Source organism: Hoplias malabaricus, chromosome 11 (genome assembly GCF_029633855.1).
Source record: "Hoplias malabaricus isolate fHopMal1 chromosome 11, fHopMal1.hap1, whole genome shotgun sequence".
Classification (NCBI taxonomy): Eukaryota; Metazoa; Chordata; class Actinopteri; order Characiformes; family Erythrinidae; genus Hoplias; species Hoplias malabaricus.
Genome location: NC_089810.1, coordinates 34,833,957 through 34,858,612, shown reverse-complemented (window position 1 = coordinate 34,858,612; position 24,656 = coordinate 34,833,957). Strand labels below are relative to the sequence as shown.

General features: G+C 38.3%; 2 protein-coding genes across 6 annotated transcripts in view; both read right to left on the bottom strand.

The window, feature by feature from the left end:
* Positions 1-5,023, bottom strand: part of ccnp (cyclin P) — a 10,839-nt gene extending 5,816 nt beyond the window's left edge. Inside the window, 5 exon segments of the mRNA XM_066685534.1 lie at positions 105-130; positions 133-276; positions 719-791; positions 3,715-3,858; positions 4,760-5,023. Of these exon segments, the coding sequence (XP_066541631.1) occupies positions 105-130; positions 133-276; positions 719-791; positions 3,715-3,858; positions 4,760-4,810 (438 nt within the window). The 5' untranslated portion in view covers positions 4,811-5,023.
* A 3,973-nt stretch (positions 5,024-8,996) lies between these two features.
* Positions 8,997-24,630, bottom strand: akt2 (v-akt murine thymoma viral oncogene homolog 2). 5 transcript variants are annotated; one of them, XM_066684579.1, is made up of 14 exons: positions 24,566-24,630; positions 20,214-20,372; positions 19,974-20,102; positions 18,691-18,802; positions 17,938-18,085; positions 16,608-16,739; positions 16,398-16,463; positions 16,217-16,285; positions 13,214-13,336; positions 12,859-12,987; positions 11,738-11,952; positions 11,246-11,333; positions 10,346-10,448; positions 8,997-9,217 (listed from the first exon to the last, which is right to left on the bottom strand). In XM_066684579.1, exons 2-14 carry the CDS (start codon positions 20,257-20,259, stop codon positions 9,138-9,140), a joined length of 1,440 nt encoding a protein of 479 aa, XP_066540676.1. In that variant the 5' UTR covers positions 20,260-20,372; positions 24,566-24,630; the 3' UTR covers positions 8,997-9,137. The 5 variants fall into 5 exon arrangements, with proteins under 5 accessions (XP_066540676.1, XP_066540677.1, XP_066540680.1 ...); XM_066684580.1 differs by having other exon boundaries at positions 24,594-24,616; XM_066684583.1 differs by having other exon boundaries at positions 24,501-24,568.
* Between the last annotated feature and the right edge of the window lie 26 nt (positions 24,631-24,656).

The window sequence follows — 24,656 nt, the reverse complement described above, 5'->3', positions numbered from 1 at the left end:
TCTGTAAAATTTGTATTTTGGAAATTAGTGTTTTTCTTTGTACAGCGGCGATTTGTTTTGCCAGGTCTTTATTAGTTGTGAGTCGAGTAACAGTGTTCCATTACCATCATGTCTGAGAAGACATCCCAGCATAGCTGCGGTCAAACAGAAGACCCAGTTTAACCATGGCCAGCTCCATCTCTCTGTGCAGGAGCCCAGGCAAAAGCTCACTGAGGAACGGGGTCCCCTGCAAGCTCTGGAGGACACCCAACACTACCTCCTGCTCAAAACTCTCATCTACAGAGGAACACAGTAACACATGGAAAAACACCATGAGACGGGCCTCAAAACATACTCAAATTTGATCCTAATTATTCTTCTTAAAATCAGGATCTTTGTGTTTTTACTTTTACAAAGCATCATCTGACAGAGAACACACATCCTTTGTATCAGAAGTACGCAGGTGCAAAATTTTAGCCTGAGATTTCGGCATTAAAAGCAACACAGATGATTCTGGAGGACTGCTTACTGTCCTCACGGCAAACATTCTTCCTCTGGTTGGTTTTCACTCAGGAGCTAATCTTGTAAAGGTGGAATGGTATATTTGATTACCCAACTATGGAGCACAAATACAAACATTTTCAAATATAACCTCAACCTTTTTCTCGGGTTTCCATCAAGGAGCAAAAACAGTAAACATGAAATGTTAAAAATATGCAGAAAAAATTCTAGTTTTTACCTGGATTAGCAGGCGTGTTATGAGAGTAATCCATAATAATCCTATCTTCTGTACATAACGGCAACCTCTGAACCTGCCGAACACAGAACAACTCGCTGTAGAACATTATACCAGTGAGAGAAATTTGTTGTTTGTTTATTGCTCCACCACATCTTACACAACTAATAACTTGAGACATGCTGCTTTTTTTTTTTTTGGGGGGGGGGGGGGGGGGGGGAGAGAGATGGGGGGGAGGGACACTTCGAAAAATTTACTTAAAACACGATTTCAGTTAACTACAGAGACCAAACTTAACTGTTACATAAGGAGTTTCAACACTCCTTTAGCACAGGCTTATATTTATAAATTAAAGCCAAAGTGGAGGCCTCTTTCCACGTGCTCTTCTGGGCGTGTGTTCACAGCTCCTAGGGCGCTAATGTACGTGTTCATTGCCCCAGATGGGTTTAATGCGGACGACTATGAGAGAGATTAGCATCAAATTAGTATCAATGTTAATCCACAAATAAAACACAAGTCACAAATATATTTCACTGTTCACAAATGAACACGTCACAATCTGTGTCTCAGTCTGCAATTTGTACAAATACAGTTACATTCATAAATACGTGTTTGTTTTTTATAGATATCACACTTATGCGAAAATAAACACACTGGTTTAAGTTTACATTGCAAATATTTGTAAAGTCGATGTCTCGAATTTAAAATTTATTTGTAAAATGTAGAATTTGAGTTTGTGGATCGAGTCACTCACGTGTTTTCCGTGACGTGTAATTATTCATTTCCTCTCGCGGGTTTTTGGATTTTGAGACTTTCTTCTCGCATTTCACTCGATCCAAATACAAATGCAGTCTGATCCACAAATGTGACCAGCAGGCGAACAAGCCACCGCTAGGTGGCACTGTTGTTTTAGGACGTGGGGACTGTCGTGGGGAAACAATTTTATTACTTTGTGTTTGTTGACAAATATCCTTAAATGATTAGTTAAATTAGCATTTATAACTACAGTCTCATTGTGTTAAAATCCTGTACCCTGTATGCATTTATATGAATGACTAACCAGCATTTACATTATTAATTACTTACACATGTAGTTAAACATTTTTGCTTGATCCTGCACTACTAACTCATATGATAATTACTCCTAAAGACATATTATAAGCTAACTTCACTATATGGCATGATAACTTGATATTAACACACAGTTTTAATTCTTAACGTCTAACCTTGAACAGATGTGCACTCCAGGATTGTAACACACTGACATCATAGTGTTGGTCGCGGAGGCACTGATCTGTAGCTTCTGTTTGTGGCCTTGAAGTGTATTTCTAACTCCCTAAATTTTAGTCTCTTGGGAAAAAGGACTGAGAAGAGAGGCCCATTGTCAGCCTGGCCAGATAAAGAATGTCTTCAGGGTCACAACAGGCACCTGAAAATTGCACGTGAAGAGCTGAGTACTAACACGTGAAATCATGCATATTAATATACGCTAATCAGCCAGAAAACGCCTCACCACCAGGCTATACGTCATCTGGGGTATAACTGTTGGAGTCAGATCATGTGAGGTCAGAGCTTCACTTGGGAGGGGTATCACACTGTCTCAATGTGTTAAGTTCTCCTGGATCCAGTTTTGTTAAATAAATACTTTGATTTGCTTTGAACTTCACTCGACTGGTGTCTGCGACTCTCTCGTGACGGACACGCCTTCCCCGAAGAGGGAGGGTGTATTTTGGACCTTTTTGTTATTTTTCATGAGTTGGTAAATTTTAAATACTTTGAGAACGGTCCAAAGAACATTTATCTTCAGGACCAACATGGAGACGCATTTGCACAGCATTTAATGTGGAAGTTCGAACAAAAAGCCCCCAAGCCGTTGAATTCAGCTTCATATCACAGACAGTTAGGAGGGGGATCACTGGGGAACGCTTTTGAAGGTGCCCTAAATTTAACTACGTTAAAATCCAGCGGAACTTCCCTAATTTCGCTGCAGACTAGGGTCGTCAGATAAAATACGTTAAAATCATCCCGTATTTGGACTAAAACCGTGTTGCTTATTGGACTGATGTGGGAAGTAATTTTGAGATTGAACTGTTAATACGAGTTATTTGTTTCAGACAGATGCTCTCCCTCAGCCGAAAGGAGGGGCAGATACCCCACGGCTCCGAAACAGAATACCCGCTTCTCATTGGTCATCACTTTAGTTTAGCCAATCAGCAGCCAGAGTTAGCGGTCTATCATTTACTGCGGCAGCCAATGGAGTCGTAGTCCCGCCTACAGGGGGTTGATTCGCTGCCGCCCTTAGAGAAACCGGTCAGTCCTGAGACACTGGGGAAAACAGTGCCACCTAGCGGTGGGTTGTTCGCCTGCTGGCCACATTTGTGGATCAGGCTGCATTTGTATGTGGAGCGGGTGAAATGCGAAAGTCTCAAAATCCAAAAACCCGCGACAGGAAATGAACAAATGCACGTCACGGAAAACACGTGAGTGACTCGATTCACAAATTCAGATTCTACATTTTACAAATAAATTAAAAAATTTAAATTCGAAAAACTGACTTTACAAATATTTGCAATGTAATTTAAACAAATTTATTTATTTTTGCATAAAATTGTGATATATCTATGAAAACCAAAAAGATGTATTTATGAATGTAACTGTATTTGTACAAATTGCAGACCGAGAGACAGTGTGATGTGTTCATTTGTGAACAGTGAAACATATTTGTGACTTGTGTTTTATTTGTGGATTAACATTTACGCATTTGTAAAGTATTTTGAGACTAATCTCTCTCCATAGACGACACTGTTGTACATGGCACAATAACTGCCCATTACAAACTTCATTCAGGGTTTATGTTGTCTAGCTCAGACAGCTGATTTATTTATTTATTTATTTATTTATTGAAAGTGTAGCAGTATTTTACTTTGGGCAGGTCTCATTTAAAGTGTAAAATCTGCTTAATGAAAAACCTTATGACTAGAGAAACAGGATTTTCTTACCCATCTGTGGTCTTTACTGACCCTGGAGTGGTCAGGGGGCTTGTCTCTCTGTTGAGATCTTGTCTCATCCCCCTCAGTGCAGCTCCGTCTCTCTCTTGCTCCACAAGCATTCGCCCATGTCCTCAACGGGGGGCGCTCTTCAGTCTGGGACCAGAGATGACATGTTTTCATATTGTTCATGATCACTTACTAGTGAAACCCATTACCCACTGTGGTTTGGTGCAGGAGGGCTAATGGACCTGGGTTGTTTAGGGTGTAGTTCCTGTGAGGACGTGGTGGTGGTGTTAGTGCATGTTATGCTGGGAAGAGTGGATCAGACACAGCAGTGCTGCTGGAGTAATTTAAACACTGTGTGCGACACATCTACCTTAAATGTCCACCTTACAGATGTAAAGTCAGAGACAGCCGTCCTCTAGCCTTTCATCAGTGGACACAGGACGATGTTGGCTGGATATTTTTGGTTGGTTTACTATTCTCAGTCCAGCAGTGACACTGAGGGCTTTAAAAACTTAAGCAGCACTGCTGGGTCTGATCCACTCGCACCAGCAAACACAAAACGATGCTTGTTCCAAGGTAGATGTTCCTAATCCAATGACTGTTCAGTGGATCATATCCTCAATATACTGCCCTTATATACAAGACATCCTGAGTATCACAATACTTCTACAAACTTATATAGATACTCTTACAACACAGGAGTTCAGCTACTTTAAGTTGCACCCATTGAGGACACAGTGTATAATCTCTACAGAGAAGCAGGAAACTGAACTACAAATGAGCCTAAGGTTAGTGTCACTGGCCTCATATCATCCCTGAAAAAGGCCAAATCTGCAATCAAGTGTTTAGTATGAAATATATTTTAAAGAAGAGTAGGCTACAGCCAACAAATTCCACATTATATTCGTTGTGTACCATCAGTCCTGTTTTAAAGGTGTGAAACTAAACAAAACACGTTCAGTTTTGATTGAAAACCAATCCAACGAGACTTAAATAACTCCGAATTGCTCAAAACTGCTAAAAAACGTCCCCAAACAGGCGAGCTGACCTTCCTCGGGTCCAGCAGCGTCCTGGAGTCACACAGTCCGGTTCGGGCCATGATGAAGTCCCGGATCTGCAGCTACCTGAGTGCGCGAAACCCAGCGCGTGCTTCTGAAGAAACCGGCACACCTGAACGCGTCTCAATTATACACGTCACTAATTAATGAGGGACTCGTCCAGCTCGCGCCCCTAGTGTCCGGGAGCATTCCCCGCACGCTTCCTGTGCAGTACAAGTGAAAAAACGGGTTCGTCCTAAAAAGTTCCACTCTGGGCATTTATTGCACTCTTTGGGTTTTGAAGTCTTTGTGCCACACTGTGTAGAGAGTCACTTGAGACTTGAGGTCTGTTCAATACAGTCATTCATTGTCTGTAACCGCTTCGTCCTGTTCAGGGCTACGGTGTGTCGCTGTGTGAGAGTGACACTACCTGCAGCTCCACAGTGCCGCTTACTTTATATTCAACACTACGTACCTTAAAAAATACAATTACACAACACTAGGGGGCGCCAGAGTCTTCAGTAAATGTTGAAAGCATTTTAAAAATGAGATTCATTGCATGTTTGTGAAACATCCTCGAGTCTTCAACAAACAGGGAAACTTCGCAGATTTGCCTCTTTCTGATTTCTAAAAACAAACAAACAAACAAACAAAAAAAACCCTCTAAACGCCACCGACAAATTCTGTTTTGAGATAAATCTGTTTCTAATTATTAAGAGAAACATAACAATTTAACATCACTCCATTAACGAATAATTTTAAGAATCAAATAAATAATTCTAATATCTGATCCATTATTAAACAGCAGATTGGGGCAGTGAGATATCACGAGTTACATTTTATGTGCGATTTGTTGCAGCTGCTACAATTATAAAGCAGCGCTGGACATAGAAATGATAGAGTTTAGCATTTAATACGCATAAACATATACAAAGAGAAAATAGTATTTTCACGTTAATTTTTTGTGATTATATCGTGTCTTGTAGTTGTGTTAGCTGGTTTACTACATGTAACATAAGCTTTTTGGCTAAATGCAGCAGGTACTCGCACAGATAGACCCCTAGAGTGGTGCTCAGGCACCTGCCCTTTGCCCCGGATGAGAAAAGAGCCCTTTCTACTGGAGTCCAATATTTTTCTTCATTCATCAATATTTAAAAATATAAATTACATTCTCTGTGACCAGTTCCCCAAAAGTGTTTTGATACCTGACGGGAAACCACTGCCATATTGTCATCATTCTCAGTTAGAGATAAGTTCAGGATTAATGACTTTAAGTTTTGGTTAAACGTCCTAACGGCACCTGAACATGTATTTTTATTTTTCATAAATAAGATACTTGAGCCTCAATTGTAAATACAATTTAATAAGCTCCACTGGAACCCTTCCCTTTTGGACTCGATCAGGAGGAGCCTCTGTCTGAACATATATATATATATATGTGTGTGTGTGTGTGTGTGTATTATGTTATGTTAAACTGCACTGAATCTACAAGGGCAAGAAAAAAGTAAGCGGGTCATTTTAGATAAAGATTTTTACTCGCATAAACATCCTAACAGCAAACACGCTCTGTAACATACAAATTTGGCGACTGTGAACACGCTTCTCTTTATTTTCCCCCCAACTTTGCAAAAACATATTACATTTCATTAGCACTATCTGCGATTGTTCATCACATTCAAGAGAAAAATAGAACAGGGATCAGTTTCTGCAGATTTTGTGCCTTTAAAAAGAAAAAATGAACAAAAAAAAAACGTGTCTTATTGCGTGTTTGTGTTTTTAAATCCACACTGAGCACAGAATCTGTTCACTTCTCTTGATGTAATTCCGGCTGCGGCCAGAGGAGGCAATGAAGAGGGAGGAGCAGGGGCGCCACTTGGCGGCCAAAACAACCAACAGCAAAATAATAATAATAATAATAATAATAACAACAACATATGTGTACACGTCTCTCTCTCTCTCTGTCTCTCTCTAACACACCCACACAGAAGACAAAAGAAACAATATTTATATATATTTCATCAAGAGAGTTTCAGGAGTGGGTGAACAAAGGGAGATAGCACTGATTCAGAAAGTCACAATCAGAAGTCCTAATAACGAGCATCTTGAAAAAGGCAAGATTCAAGAAAATAATGTCACTCCAGTGAGCAGTGTGTGTGATGGCACATGAAACAAACACGTTTTTTTTTTTTACACATACACATCTCCAACTGCTAACAAGCCCAGTCTCAGAGAGAGAGAGAGAGAAAGAGAAAGAGAGAGACTGCTAGGTGCTCTGTGTGTTAAATAAAGGGAACATTCAAAATCACCAAACTTTTTACATCAATGCCTCCTGAACCATTCAGAAGATTGACATGTGATAGTGGCTGGTAGAACACACGGATAATTCTGATGGACACGGTTTTGATGGAGATTTTTTCATAACTTTGTCAAGATTACAATGGACAGATTTGTGATTTCTCAGAGGGAAAGGGTCCTGCGGGACAAGTTTCTAATATTTTCAGTGGATACCTGAAGTTTTTGAAATGACTTGTGCAGTACTTCTGATGTTTCTGATACTTTTCATGAAGTCTCTGATATAAAGTATTTTCCAGATTTCTGATGGAGATGTTTATAGTTGATGGTTCCTGTTTTCCCGATAGAGGAAACCAATTATGACTGAGCTTTCTGAGAAACTTTCTGATGGAGAACCTTTGATATTTTTTTTTTTTTTTTTTTTTTTTTTTGGTGTGTGAGAGGGAGGTTTCTGTTGGAGAAATTCCCACTGTTTCTAATGGGCATTTAAAGAATCTAAAGCATCGGGTGGAACATTTCAGAAGTTTCCGATGGACGAATGCTGATGATTCTGGCAGAAAATTCTGAGTTTTCTAATGTTTTCGATGGTGATGTCTCTGATGTTTGATGAATGACTTCTGAAGATTCTGGTGTAGTAGTTTCACGTGAAGAAGTTTCTTATGCATCCAAACTTTCCTGCTGTATCGGATATAGAACGTCCAGGCTGGTGATGATGCAGGAACTGCAAAGTTCTGTTTTACCGTACACTTCTACAGTAAAATCCCACATGATGCCCATTTACAAAACAAACACACACACACACTCACAGACAGAGACAGTCACACACGCGCACGCACACGCACACAGACAGACAGTGACACACACACACAGATGATGAGAAAATACAGCAAACCGAGACCCTGTTTACACCGGATCATTGTGAGTGATGTATACCTAGACTGTAATCTAATGAGATTTAACTGAATGCATTAACACGTTTCTCATTAGTCAGACTCCCCCATTTGTACGGCAAAACAATATGCAAATCAGCTAATTTTCAACAGCCAATCTTCTGAGGTTCACTAAAAGACACTAGTTTTAGTCCATTACATCTATTTAAGTACAACGTAGAATGAGCTGGAGATTGTTTATTCAGAATTTATATGTGCAACAGTTCTTTATCCGGTGAGCAACTGACAGTATACTATGACGCCAGATCTCTGATTGGTCATGGAGTTGGGACTATAACCATTTTGCCAGCACATACATAAAAACTGTTTTATATTTGTGCAGCATTGCAGCCCATTAGTTTAAGATTCAGCGTAAATGAAAAATGTAATATTTTTGTAAGTTTTATTCCATTTAATTAACTATTTCATTTTTTCGAGACAATTTGTAGAATTTCCTTGTGGACTGTTGTAAGGATAATTTGACTATAATCTAACACTCAAGATGCAAAGAATTTTTAAAAATCCTGCACAGGTGTAAAGAGGGTCTCAGAAACACTGTATTGTTTAGAGAAGCTCTCCTCCATCAGCAGTAGTTTCCCCTCATTTTCTTGTCTCTCTTTCCTTGTCCTGAAACAGTTTTAAACACTGCCGGTAACAGCTCAATCCAGAAAGAGCACTTGTTTTTAAAAATCGCAGAGATATGGCTTTGTGTTTTCTTCTTTTTTTTTTCCTTTTTTTACAAAACAAGGAAAAAAATCTGTAACATCAGAAGGTTAATGTTTTCTCGTTTTTTTTTTCCTTTTCCCCTGCATGATTTTTTCGGACAGATTTAAAAATTGTTGTTCAGGGGTTTCGGCGCTGGTTCTGTTTGCTTTGCCGTAGTGACAGTGATGATGCAGCAAGTGTAGTGTGACTGCAGGCTGAAGGATCAATCAGAAACAGTGTGTGTTTGCCTGTAATAAGCCCCCCCCCCCCCCCCCCCCCCAAAAAAAAAAAAAAAAAAAAAAAAAAAAAAGATTAACAGGCTGATACTGCTGGTCCAAGGGTGTGTGTCTGGTTTGCTGGTCTGAGTGTGTACGTGTGTCTGAGTGGTGTTTCTGTGTGTGTGAGAGAGTGTGTGTATTTGTTTGTGTGTGTGTGTGTGTGTGTGTGTGTGTGTGTGTGTCCATCACTCCCGAACGCTGGCTGAATAAGAGAACTGGGGAAAGTGTGCGCGTGTGTCCGGATCTTCAGCATCCAAACTGCCGTCTGCAAAACACAAAGACAAAATATTACAAAACAAATCCATATTTCTATATATAAAATCCATAATCAATACTTTATAAGTCAGATCACAGCAGCACATTTTGGCCATCAAACAAAGTAACACAGGCTGAGCTTTTCCTACAAACAGCAATCAATTACAAACTTGGATAAATGTAAACTTTATGCTTATTAAAATCTGCCACAAATGTCTTCAGAAAAAAAAAAATCATAATTTCCAAAAATTTCCAAATTAGTCAGTGCCAATTCCATCAGACAGCTAGCTAAGATTTTCCCAACAACTTACAATACCACCAGACTTGGAGAATGAGAACAAACGCATTTCTCCAAGAACTTTTCAAACTGCGGCTATCGTAAGAAATTTCTGTGCCAATGGTCAGAGGTGCAAGTCAAGATCTCTTAGGTAAGTGTCTAAGATAGGTCTTGAGAACTTGAGGTCTTGAGGTGAGAGTCAACAATTCTTTTGGTAATTTTATTTTCATTTCAAACACAGAACTTATAAAACTGATCCAAAATAAGTGATAATTTTCACTGTCAACAATAACAAATATTTGTTTTACTTGCTTTGAAAAATGCAATATGATCAATTTAACTTTTTAGTAATTTCTCTTAGTGTTAACAGAGCTGTTGGTTAGCAAGATGGCTTTGGAAGCCTACTCTGAAATAAATCTGGACATGGCAAAAAAGGGACTGTCTTCTATTTCATACAAAAGTTCCTTGAAGAAAAATGCAATGTGAAAAATGTTGGGAACCCCTGAAATAGGTAAAAATGATTATTAAAATGCCCATGTCATTTTTTGAATTAAACTTGTATTAATACAATTATTAAAATGGCTAGACAGGACTGAACAATTTGGGGAAAATAACAGATTTTCTGGTTTCTCCAACTGATAGTCAAATAGGCATTTACTATAGGCTTTTTCGGTTGTGGTTTCCCAGTGTTTGCTTGCTTCTTGATTGGTCTATATATCCTCTAGAGTCAGTTCACCAAATGTAAATCACTCTTCATGCCTACTGCTAAACTATAGCATAGTATGAAGTCTAGTCTCAGTACTGTCATAAGTATGCCAATACCTGTAACGACACACACACATGCACACACACTTTACTCACACTGGTCAGGGGGTGTGACGGTGATGGTCTGCAGAGTGAACTCCTCATCAAAGTAACGCGTGTCTGTTTCTCCCGTTACTTGAGGCTTGAATGGTGGGATGAGCTAAAACAAGAGTGAAACAAAAGGTTAACAATGGCTGAGTGCACAAACTCTGACAAAGCAAAGCTCACAAAGTAAAACTAATTTGTGTATCATCCACTGATTGAAAAATATTCCATTAATCTACCTGTCTGGCAAAAAAATCTAAAATGTCTAAATGTATTGGTGATTTTACCAAGGAAAACTAAGAGACAATAGCCTACATATGAACTGGATGTAATTTAATTCTCTTAGATGAGGAGCAATAGACGAAGCTGAATTTGAACACATTTGCAGGCCTCTGTAGCTTACTACTGCAACCCAGGCCTCTGCATTCACTCCAGTGCCAATGTGGCTTCCTGCTCCGCTACAGACTTGGTCTTTAGTGCCACTATATCATAACCAACACATAGGTACATATGTACAGCCTGAATAGGTAAAGTGTGACAAGAGTGGCTAAAAATACCAACTTAAACTGTCACTTTAACTTTTATTTATCCATTTTTCCTTTTCATTTTGTCACATCTGTAGCATATTGCAGTTGAAAATGAAAACTTCATACTGCGTTAGGCTATTATGCAGTTCATAAAAAAGTAAAGCCAAAGTAAAGTTTGTGTTATCATATCTCAATCAGCTTTTTCATGTTAGATTTGACAATAAAATTCCAACAAGGCATTGAAAATAAAATGACAAATAGCTTATAAATTAAAAAATGGGTTAAAATATAAAAGTTAAAAAACAAATCTGTAAAATCTATAACATTAAGAATAACAGAATAATCACATAAAATCTAACAGAGATTACATTTCCAATCAGCTCACCTTTTTCTGCAGCACGTCTTGCCAGTTTATGGAGGAGAAAAACTTGTGGGACATCACTTCTTTGGCATCATCAGAACTCCCTCCCAGCCTTTAACAACAAAATGTTAATATTAAGTTAGCCTTTAAAACCCCTGTCCACTCATTTCATACATTTCCTCTTCGGTCTGAAACAGACTGTATATTATTTGGGTTCAGACAGAATTTTAAACTCAGCCCAAGAATAAACCTGTAAATATAGGCTTAGACTGAAAACTTGGTACAGTAGTTTTAATTTGAGTATTGTACATTCTGGAATACAACTGAAATGCAAAAGAACTGCTAATTCTGTTACATCAACTCAACGAGCTTTGAGGATAACACCCATTATGTATTCTTATATCAACTAAATAGGCTTGGAGTAGAAATATGCAAAAGTGTTTTCTCTGTAGAGAATGTGCTCCCAGAAACCCAAAACATGTTAATTTTTTACTTGAATGATTGATACTTCCTTACCTCTGTTTTGGGTCTTTTTTGAGGAGTCCAGCGAGTAAGGACTTGGCCTCGGGGGAAAGATTTCTGGGAAAGCGAATCTCTTCCATCAGGATGAGCTCAAATAGACGCTCATGATCCTGATTATAGAATGGCAACCTACCACACATCATCTCATACATCACAACCCCCAAACCCCACCAGTCCACTGCACGGCCATAATCATTGTCCTCCAGAACCTGAGAGTGAGACAAAAAGAGTGAGTGACAGAGAGAGGAATAACACAACTTTTGGATCAATTACAGAACAAAATGCCCTCAAAATATACCATTGTACAGCCCATTTTACACATGCACACACCGAAACAGAAATGTTCCGGAGTTTACACAGAAGAGCTGTTTGTGTGAATGCGAACACCTGTAACATTTGTTCCGGGCTTTACGCATATTTCTAGTGCCTTAATAAATGCCCTGGGTAATGTCAGAGTCAGCCCTTGTGAACAAAGCCGATAATTTCCCGGAATATCATCTACATACAATACAGGCACTGCCCCATGCCTAAAGCACGCAAAGCATTTCAAGCTGCAAGTCTGACAGAAAATCTCCCGCTGTTTAGTAGGACTGTGCAGGGACATCACCAAACCCAATAGTCCAGAGTATCTCCGGAGTTATTATGTGAAAGCTGTTTTATTTTGTTTCATGTCCATATAAGGTATTCCAGGTCTAAGTTACAGGAGCTGGAGACACAAAAATAAAGTGATGTTTTGAAAATATCATGCCATCATGCCCTGTGGTAAACAACACATCCATATTTTTATGTTATTTTTCAATTGAATGTCAGTTCTCTGAATTACAAAGTCATGAACATGTGGAAATATAACTAGCTTCATGCAGACCAACTAATACAAATATAACATCACGTGACCAAAAACCTCCCAAGAATTATTTTGGCTTTGTTCAAGTTTTGGATTTAAACTGCTTTGCAACACCAGCAGGCTGCAAAAAGCATTAAACAAATACATTTGACTTGACTAACTTACGAATGTAAGTTAGTTACAAACCAGTTCCAAGAGGTGCTTCTCATTTAAATGCACTGTTTTTCAGTTTATTTTTAAGGACAGGTGTCAGATATCAACGCGTACGCACCTCTGGAGCAAGGTACTCTGGAGTTCCACAGAAGGTTTTCATGGTGGCCTCATTGGTGATGCCCTCCTTACACAAACCAAAATCTGTGATTTTAATGTGACCGTCTTTATCCAGCATTAGATTTTCCAGCTAAGGACACAAAACAATACAAATTAGAGTTAAATCATATGAGTGGGCAATTAAAAAAGGAATTAATTATAGTGAAGCTTAAAAATAAACTTATAATTAAAGTAGACTGTTTATAAAGGAGTATCCAGTGTGCTTCAGGTTGTTCAAGTGGGTTGTTTGGAGACAAATATACAAATCTGTGTGCTAAAATTATAGTATGCAGAAATAAAAAATTAAATAACTTCACCTTAAGGTCCCTGTATACAACGTCCCGAGAGTGTAGGTATTCCAGTGCAGAGACTATTTCTGCTCCATAGAACCTCGCTCTGTCCTCTGTAAACACCCGCTCTCGAGACAAGTGGAAAAACAACTGCAGGAATCATAAAAAAATAATTGCAGTAAGTACAGATTCTAATTTTTTACATACCTTTAAACACTGGAGGGATTCCTGAATTAATATTGGCAATACATTTCTAGTTTCATTTTCGCCAATGGAAGTTAAAACATCTGCTCTGCTTGGGCTCATGATTTTAACCTACACAAACCCTATTTCTGAAAAAGTTGGGACATTTTGTAAAATGCAATACAAGCAAGAATGTGTCATATGTTATTTCTACTGGAGATTTTTTACCAAACAAAATAAAAAAGAAAACAATTTCAATGTCTTTGCTGATCAACTTGATTGTTATTTTTAAACATAAATACATTTAGAGTTTAATTTTGAATTAGAAATTTGATAGCATGTCCCTCTAAATAACTAACGTTCGTTTCCACGTCAATGGAAACTTTTCATTTGCAAGTCACCAAAGCTGTGGTCACTGATGCACTCCCTATACCATGAGAGATGTTGTCTTTTGCATCTATCACTGATAACAGTCTAAATATTTCCTTTCATCATTAGCATGGAAAGCACAACAATCTTTATGACAACAAGCTGAAAACATGGGCTCCTCTCTCAATAGCACACATTTCTACTGTGTTTTGGACCTTCTAGATGAGCTTGGGCCCAGAGAACTGGTAGCGTTTCCACATAGAACTGATGTATAACTTTCTCCTTGGGTAATAGAGGATCAGGTTGCATTTCATGATGCAATGGCAGATTATGGAGTAGTCCCAAGCACATGTGGCTATATTTATCACTCTTTCACGACAGTTTCTTATGCAGCATCATTGGAGGATGTCACCCTCTTTCAACACTGGTGTCCAGCCTTACACATGGACTGGCACTTCTCCCAACACAGCCACTGCATCACTAGCTCTTCACAGGGGTCATTGGATAGGCACCTCCCCTCATCAGGATTTCGATTAATTAAGCCCACAACACCTCCAAAAGACTCAACAAATCCCCTAATACCTATTTCCATTGGAATTACATGCACCTGCCACCCACATTCTCTCATCTTAGCAGTCATATCTGCATACTTCAGTTTGTTCCTTTTGAAAGCTTCATGTACTGCATCCTGAAATGAAATTGTTAACTCTATGAAATAAACTATCCGTTTACTTTCAGAGTACAACACTAGGTATGACCTCAGTGCAGTTAACGCAACTCATTCTGGGGCCTTTAGTTTTTTACCTCCATCCAGCAGCAATTTCCAGTCACAAAAATCATCTCACGACTCACCTTCACATTTAAATTCCTCAACTAAACTTGAGAGGTAGCTCCAGCACCCCTTTCGCATACTATGCCACACTACAAAAACACCACAGCACCCCTAGCCACTTCTTTGTAGCCTAGTTCATGACTCTTTCCATGCTCTCTACTTCTGAGATTGGAAAATTATAAACTGTCAGTGGCCATCTAATGTGAGGCCATAAGCCAAACTGCAGACACCACAGTTTCAGTTTCCCTGGCAAACATGATCTATCAATGCTATTAATAGCCCTCACCAGTTTGGCATTTCGACCCACAACTTACTCTATATCATTTAATGCTGCACTGTACCACTTACCTAAACTCTTCACTGCTCTCTCCAGAAAAGAAGGGTTAGGGTTAGCACAAGTTTTCCTTTAACTATTGATAAACGTCTGGACTTGCTCTAGTATATACTTCAAGTATATTGCTTTAAAACATTGAGACATTAATTTTCTATAAACTTTTTTCACTCTCATTTCGCTCCTGTCCCATTTTTTTTTTTGAGTGTTATGCAGGCATCAATTTTAAGATTAGCTTCTATTTACAAAACACAGTCAGGCTGGTATGTGAAAACACTGAACATCTTTTCTGTGTACTTTTGACAGTCAAATAAATGTTAATTTAAAAACACGGTTAATTAAAAAAATAATCTTAGTTGGTTTATAAAATCAGGTCTATTGTGTGCAACTGAACTGAATATTAAAAAATCCCTGGCTTTTAACTATCTGAACTATTCACATAAAAGAAAGATAGATAAGGTATGTTGGTAAAGAAAGAAAAATAGACAGCTGTTAACTAATAAGGAAAAAAAAATTACTTTTGGCTGCTAGACTACAGTTGTGGTATGCAACTGAAAACTTATCCAGAACAAACCTTAAACATAAAAATGTCCATGTCAAGATCTTTTTTAAAATAAAATAAAAATTAATATCACTACAATCAATTTTACATATTTCAGTTACCTTATAACCAACACCCCCCCCCCCAAGCAAAAAAAGAAAAAAAAAAAAAAAAAAAAAAGAAAAGAAAACGTTTGTCTATTTCCATTTACCATTCTGCTATTTTCACTAATAAAATGATAGACAGCCTCTGTTTAAAACCTAAGCAATATGGCAAAGCAAGATTCTACTCTTGGCTACACTTTCTAGGGTTTAGGCAACTTACACCAGGAATCTGTACCTTTTCTTGCAGTCTGAGAAATTTTTTAAATGACTATAAGCATGTTCTTTGCATAATATATATAAAATAAATCCCTTCCCACACACAGTGAGTTTTCAAATACTGGCTCTTCACACAGACAGTTTACAGTCATGGGTATATCACTCAGTTTGAGTTCACGAGTATATAATGAAATGTAGTTTCTGATATGCTGTTGTCAAACAGCGTCATCCCTGACAATAGACTCTGCAAATAAAATTAGGAAGCAGCATATAAATAATCAATCAAAAAATCAATCAATACAAACTGAATAAATACAAAGATAATCATATTTTCTGTTCACGTAACATTTTGAGCAAGAGGAAAAATACTGGGACAAAAATTTTAATAAGCTAAAGAGAAGAAAATAAAAGACAACAAACAAAATACAGATGGGGAATTGAATAAAAATGTTACCTCCCCCCCGTTTGCGTACTCCATCACAAAACATAGACGATCATGTGTCTGGAACGCATACTTTAGTGTCTGTGGTCAGAAAGAGACTCCAGATTAAACCTCTGAATCATTCACAGTTAATTAAAAGTGTTTATAACAACAGTACATGTAAAAAAGAGACTTCTGAATGAGTTAAACCAACCGTGAGGAAGGGATGTCGTGTGTTCTGCAAGACTCTGCTCTCTGTCACTGTGTGCGCCACTTCATCCTGAAACAAAACACACCCAGGTAAGGGAGGGGAAAACATTGTAGGTCAAAACAAAACAACATGATACACAAAGAGAATTTCATGATGAGTGATATATGACGCCATATTCAGTTATTATCTGAGGCTTCTAAAACAAATGTTTACCTTAGCAATGATAACTTCTTTGCGGAGGATCTTCATGGCATAATGCATGCCTGTTGCTTTCTCTCTCACCAGGATTACCTTCCCAAATGTCCCTTTACCCAGCAGCTTCAGATAATCAAAGTCACTCATTGTCTGAGGAGAAAACACAAAAAACACAATTTTATTCTCAAAACAACTTTGTCCCATCACAGTATCAGATCCACAACCGACCTAATGTTTAAAAATGGATAAATAATTCAGGGGTATGTACACTACTTTGCCAAAAGTATTTTCTCACCAATCCAGATAATTAAATTCTGCTATTCAAATCATTTCCATGGCCACAGGTGTAAAAACATATTAGCTCAACAACAATGCACAGAGAGCATCAAGGAATGGGTTTCCATGGCTGAAGAGCAAATGTTAAGTGCAATGAAAAACACCAGATGCAGTAGTGTAAAGCACACCACCACTGGACTATAGAGCAATGGAGACATGTTCTCTGGAGTGACGAATCACACTTCTCAGATTGGCAATCTGATGGACAAGTCAGGGTTTGACAGTTGACAGGAAAACGAAACTTGTCTGACTGCATTGTGCCACTGGCAAAATTTGGTACAGGTGGGTAAACACACTCCTAAACCTAGTGATAAACACACTCCTAAACCTAGTGGAAAGTCTTCCTAGAACAGCTGAAGTTGTTATAGCTGCAGAAATTAAGAAGGGAATGTTACAGGAAGCAAATCTCAAATGTTATGAAAGAATGTTATGAATATTCTGTAATCAAATGCTTTTATTGTTGTTTAAATTTACATAGCATTTAGACTGCTAATATTTTATAGTGTATTGTATATATGAGTGGTCGCCAAAGAGTCAATCGTGATCAAAATGTCTTCCTCTAAGACCATGCAATTCGATCACAATAAATCATATTGCTGCTTCTGTCATCATGTTTATGTTATAGCTGCATCAGTGGTTCACTAGATAGTTAAGCAGGGACATATAAAGCCGCTGTCACACTGGGTTTGTGTCCATGAATTCTAACACTCAAGTTCACGTTCTTGACCAATAATAGTGCTGCTGCTCTGCAGTGTCTATGCCTTGTCTGAGCTGACATGGCAGCAGTGTTTTCAAAACCAGATATATACAAATTACAACACAAGTGAGAGTCACACTATACCCCGGTGTCCTGTCGAGTTGTGCTAGTGTAATTTTATAACTACAGCCAGTAGGTAGGATATTTCAGTAGGAGAAAAGAAGTATATTAGTACATTTATTTATGTGTGTGTGTGTGTGCGTGTAACATATACTCATATAAAATGTATTCACTGTGATATCAAATATGTTATACCACTTTGGTGCCTGATTTGGCGATGGCGGTCTCCATGCCCTCAAGGCTGTTGTCTCCTGGAGAACCAAAATTAATGTCCATAGGCTCCTCATCTTCTCTAGTTTTCAGACCATTAGCCACTGCCTGGATCGCCCGGATCCACTCTTCCCTAGAGAGAGGCAGAGAAATTTGGGGGGAAGAGAAAGAGAGAGAGTGTGAGTGAGTGAGAGACGGTGGGACATATGTGACGATTTTGTTGTTGTAGCCAGCATTGCTGATCATAAAAGAACTAGCTGGTCATGAGTTAAGATCAGTGGACTTGCAATCTACGTCACTTACAGAACAGCAGATTTACTGCCAGTCTGACCAAAATCCGATGATGTGTCAGAAATGTTTTTATCAAATTACAGCCACTACAATCCACCACAGGTTTCAATGACAAACACTCCCACAGTGCTCTGGTTGCCAAAATGACTTATTAGTCCATTATATAAGGGGTCATTCCACACATCAAACAAATATATATACATCAACAAGAGTTTTCACAATTTTCTTTTTAATTTAGCCTCTATACACAACCAGAATAGATCTGAGCCAAGGAAATCAGTAAGTGACACAAGTATAGACTTTCAGCTTTAATTCAAGATAGTTAATAAATTACCACACAGACCCATTAGGAATTAAAGCCATTTTTTAATTTAGGCAATATTTATTTTGTTCTGTCAACGTATACATTCTTATGGACCAGCCTGTATAAAAACATATCCTCCCCACCTCTCTGCGTTGCTGTCCACATGGAAAGTTCGCTCAATGACTGTTGTCCACTGAAGGCAGCGAATGACAAAAGTATTTGGACGTGGTCTTTCAGTCTTCATCAGCTGGCATTCTGTTGGGGGGCAAAAAACACATTTTTATTTCACACAAACAGGCCTGTCTACTTTAAAGTCACAGGAATAAATCAAATCTTGCTTATATAGCACTTTTCAATAAAAATAGTCATCACAAAGCAGCTTTACAGAGATCCGTGTACAAGCCTACTTTGATCAAGGCAAGGGTGACAGAGGCAAGAAAAAACTCCCTCCGCGCACAAGGAAGAAACCTTCAGTGGAACCAATACTCTTTAGGAGGGAACCCTGCACTGTCAGTCACATCAGTGCAACACCAGGTTAACACTACTTGATTTTAACCCCAATTTTCCAGTAGCTACACGTTTTGGAGATCGATGACTAAAACCTTGAGTTGAGGTGAATCTGCATTCACTCTGTGCTAGCGCAGTTACTATGTGTGAACCACTGAAAGATGTGATCAGGGGACTCGACGAGTGATTGCTGATTCACAAAAAACCCCCGACAAATATCTAGCAGGTTTGATATCTAGACCTGTCATCGTTGCTAAGGTAGTGTGAAAGATGTGACTGGTTGTTAGGGCTGAGATAAGCTACAACCAATGAGAACATGAGACACAGGCTAAGGGGAAAGCCAAAGGAGGAGAACTACACTGTTTGTGAGGTGTCTACTAACTCTGTATTTAAGTTGTTTGTGATTATTGCATTGTATTGCCTGTACTTGTGTTCTGTGTTGCACCATGGTTCTTGAGGATCGATATTTCATTTCAGTGTGTATTGGTTTATATATGAAATTACAATACAGCCTGTTGAACTTGAACTTAATATGGTTATATCAGAATATATGTGTGTACACAGGCTTTACAATAAGCAGGCAGCTGTTTCATTGCCCTTACTCATTCTCTCATTCATATAGGAGCAGGTTGTGTTTTCTCTGCAAACTACTGCTAAAAGCATGTGTAGTGAATGTTTCTGGGTATTTTAAAAGAAAAATAACACGTCTCGGGGGTGACATCACTTGTTTTCATGATAGCGCTATGGGTTCCTCCTGGTGAAAGATCATGTAGTTAGTTACCCCGTGTCGCCTGTCGCTCATGTTGTGTGGAAGGCAAAAAAAAAATCACAGAAAGTCTCCTGATTATAAGAAAACAAGTAAGCTACCGCATTCATACGACATTGAAAGTATTGCCTTGTGACCAAAGCATTAACTGACCTGCTACAGAGAAGTTGTTGAGTGGAGGAAGGTTGGGGTCAGACATCTCTGGCTTCTCCTTGTACCCAATAAACGATCCATCACTTTTAAGGATAAAATACCGCGGCCTCCACGTCTTAATATATTCACCTGGACATAGAGGTCGCTTTCATTAATACTGTTTCCTAGTTTCTTGTGGTACAAAAGTGACTGACTGCACCTTTAAAGCTGTATTTCCTTTTAAACTGTGATGTTACTCACCTCTCTTTTGGAGCCAGCCCTCTCTCACCACGCTCACCTCGTTCATGCTGTGTGCGCGTGTGCGTGTGTGAGAATGAGTGTGTGAGTGGGTGGGGTCAGGGAGTTCAGGGAGGGGTCACAGGGTAAGAGGATCGATCACAAACACACAGCTGCACACACCTGGAGTAAACAGATTATACAAAACAAAAAATAAACAGGTTAAACACAACAAATATAATAGAAAGGGGGTCCTAACAGATCTTCCTCATCTGTGGAAAATTAAAAAAATCGTGCCCTAATTAGGGACGTGAATTCTGATTCATTTTGATATTCAAATGTCTGTAAGTGTTACTGGTAGGGTTAACTTATTAACCAAAGGGCAAGGATAAAACAAACAACAGAAATTAATGTGAGGGCGTAGATAGCACTGGACATACACAAACCAATAACACAGAAGATAACATTCATTAATAAATTAATTAGCTGAACTAATAATACACAAGGATTTTTAAAATAAACTCCACTGGCTGCTGACATAAAATTAAAAAAAACAAATGTATTGTGAAATTATTTAATAAAAAATTTTAACAATTGTACATTTTAATTGTATTAAGAAATTTTAAAAAACACACAATGTAAAAGTCTATTTGTAATCACGTTTTTTCCACTTTCATTTTAAGCAGGAAGATATTCCGAAAAAAAAACAAAAAAACAAGCTAAAACCTCTGCTGTATAGGATTAAAATACATTAAAATACAAATATAAAATTATACCAGCCAGCATTTCCCTAAAATAAAAAAGCCAAATAATATTCATAACAATTGAGACATACTAAAACACACCTCTATGTCTGTCTGAGATTCAGTTAGCTCCTACAAACACATGCGCAGACAGGCACACAGAAACACATGGATACACAAACAGCCACAGAGACACACAGGTCCAAAGGAGAAAGACAAACATGAGTCGGGCCTGTTTCAGGAACTTAATGATTACTGATTCAGTGCTGAGTTCAATGGACTCTGCTCTAACGTTAAAATAACAGAACCTGTTCCATACACAACGCCTACATTATTACACTATGCTATAAATATGCAAACTACCTGTCACAGGTAATAGAGGTACCAAGCAAAACTATTCTTTAAAAAGCAGGTGCATCAACAGGTTATTTCCGCAAATATCTAGAAATACAGGGCATATATCTATAATGCAGTTTTTTTGAGCCATGTCTGAGATTTCATTTCAGATTAAAAAATAATGATAAATTAAGATCCTGGCTTGTTATTATGTTATTTGGCCAAGAAGACCAGAATATCTACTTGTGGCTTGATGCATAAACACTGCCATTTTCTGACAGTTATTCCTGGTTGTGATGTCACTGGACATGAGTGTCTGGTTGCTTGTGAATGGTTGAACTCAGCTACATTCAGTTCACAAGCGGTCTTACTACGTTCAACCTCTTTCATTAGAAACAAAAAAACAAAAACAAACAGTTGACAATACAATTTTGTGATTAAAGATTAGGCTCCTTGAATTCAAAATTTGAATGAGATTTTGATGTAAAAATTATTGTTATTGTTATTATTATCTTTCAGTCCTAAGAAGAACCAGGTCATTTCCCTCAAGAACAATGCTTGTTAATGCCTTGCTCACAAAACAAAACAATCAGGCTAATGTTGATATTTGCTCCTCCTGACAAGTACCAAAGGTCTCTCAATTTTTGGGGTAATCGTAAATGATTATCTTTAAAGATTATCCTGTAGTGTGGGAGGTCCATAATCCAACCTTTACTTCTACCATCTTCTCCCAATGAATTCAGGGGCACGCCGACTGTGAATTTTAAACGCGAAACATAATCAATATTTACGATTCAAAATCCTGTAGTGTGTGGTGGATGCCGACTCTTAGACGGGAAAGGTGACGTTAACGTCACGCCTGAAAGACCGTAAACCAATGAAAGCTTAGCTAGGGTTATGGCTTCGCTGCCATCCACTGTTTGTTTACATATAGTTTGTGAGAAACTCTGCCAACTCTCTCGCGATGTAGCAGTTCACAAGAAACACCTGCAAGTTTTTGAGAACCGGGGCTATCTGCTGAGTGTGAGCGTTCTGAAAGTGTGTGTTGTTTCATTCAGGGCGGACTGTTTAGTGTGTGTACCCTGAGGACTAATAATAATAAAGCACAGAAAACCCAGAACAAGGTTGGCAATGTGATGATAGGTCTGTGATAAACTGGCACCCCGTCCAGGGTGTGTTCCTGCAATGTGCCCAATGATTCTGTGCCTCAATGATCCAGACTCATTGTGAACCCTGAAGGCAATGCAGAGTTTACAGAGTATAAATTAATGGGATGAAAATTTGGTCATTTAGTGATAAATTAAGCCACCTTTCATTTCTGGTATTTTGTGAATATTGTCACAACTTACAAGGCACAACCACCCCAAGTTTCACTACTCAGATCACAGAAAATGGCAGGAACAAACAAGTATAAATTAAGCTTTCTTTTAAAATCAAAAAATAAACTCAGTGCACATTTTGATTTGGTAGAGGCGCTATATTATTTACAGACAACATTACTCAAAATTGTGTTAAGTGGAAAAACATAAGCTAAATTTTCTTATGATGAAAATGTGTTTAGCAAGTAATTTACAAGCCAACTATGAGGAGCACAGCTTCTAAAAGAACTGAAATCAAAATGTAAAAATGCCGTGAATTATATTTAGTGAATTACATGTTTCATTGCAGTGTGAGTCAATGGGAATGTAGCCAGCTATTAAAGAAAATAACAGAATTCCGCAAATCAAGCTTTGTTTCTATCAGCTCTGTACAAGAGAACATTTTTTCTGTAATATAAGCATGTAACAAGTTAACAGAGAAAACTCTTGTCACATTTTGTTTAATTTCGTAGCTGTTTAATACGCAATATAAGCACTGACATAAATAACACCTTATATTTGTTCACCAAATAAAAGGAGCATGGTTATCTTTAATAAGATCACTTTTCCTTGAAACTGCCAGAAAAAAAAAGAATCAGCTTTTTTTTTTTTTCCCTGTTACGATTTGCATCATATGCTATATTTCCCCACAAACACTTCCATTGTAATCTGGCACATTTCCATTTAACTTTTTATATATATTCGTCCTTCCAATCAAGTTATATATCCAAAAGTATACGTATAATGAAAACGTGTATTGTGACACACATTTTTATTAATTTATTTATTTGCACAAGTTAAAAAAAAAAAAGATTTATAATCTTAAAACACGATTTTCCATGACGATAAACCGTATCCTCGGTTTAACAAATTGTGTTCCGCTGATTTAATAAATGGTAGCCCCACTATGTTAATGAATTGGTGAATAGTTTTCGGTTAAGATGGTTAAACAGAATAAGACATTATTATGGGAGCAATTAATTAAACTCGCGGAACAATGTATTAATTGCAGAAACAAATTAAACTGAAACATGGACAAATTATATTCTCTAAATATATAAACATTTCTGATTGGTTCCGTACAACCGCTAATGTTTATATGCCCGAATGCCATCAAATGCGCCACAAATAAAGGACGTTACTATCAAAGTAAAAGAGGTTACAACAACTGCACTAGCGATAGCTAAATCCCTCAATTTTAGAATACCTCACTTGTACCCATGAAGTGTTTATGTTGACCACTAGCTCCATGAGTTACGGGCCCAACGCATTTTAACTCAAATTAACTTACAGTGAGTTAAAATACACAGCTGAGACAGGTTTGCAATAAGATAAATCACATTTAGGTCCTAAACAGAGACTTCGAAAGCTTTAAAGCAAGAGCTAAATTTCCTAACTGAGCAGTAACACAGTATTCAGCGAGGAACAGTTCAACGGCGTTAGCACAAAGCCCCTGAAAGCTAACGCGTACAACAAGAACCCGGGAATAGCTTTTACTATAAATGAAGTCACTACATATTTAACATACACTTAAAAAGACAGATCAGCGAGGTACACACGGTTTGACGCGAGTACAGAAGATTCCGGATAACTTTTAGCACTTTGGCATGTTCTTCGCCAGCGTCTTCTCGGAATCGTCCGCTCCACCTTAAATGGTGCGGTAGTGACATTACGGCTACTCGGCCGCTTCGTTTAAGGTGGACGGGACAATTCCGTTATGAAGCTAATGCTAAAGCTAAAAAATTCCAATAAGGAAACCAAGGCTAACGCCGATGCTAGCAGCGCTTAAGCTAATGCTAATATCTCACGCGCGCGCGGCCTGCTACTCACGAGCACTTCTAGCTCGCGGCTCATTATCGGTAACGAACGCTTACCAATTAAACAGCGACCCGGAATCATTCCGGTAAAACAACAATACCGAATAAAACCGATATTCCACCTTAAACAGCGCGCGTCCCTCCACTCACCGAGCGGCTCTTCACACGGCCACAAACAGGAAGTGACGTCTGCCCGCAAAACAATAATAAAAA

Coding starts and splice junctions, on each gene's coding strand:
- akt2 (XM_066684579.1), bottom strand. CDS start 20,259: ATGAACGAGGTGAGCGTGGTGAGAGAGGGCTGGCTCCAAAAGAGAG. Junction 18,803..19,973: donor CAACAACTTCTCTGTAGCAG/GTCAGTTAATGC, acceptor GCCCCCCAACAG/AATGCCAGCTGATGAAGACT. Junction 12,988..13,213: donor TTGTATACAGGGACCTTAAG/GTGAAGTTATTT, acceptor TTGTGTCCTTAG/CTGGAAAATCTAATGCTGGA.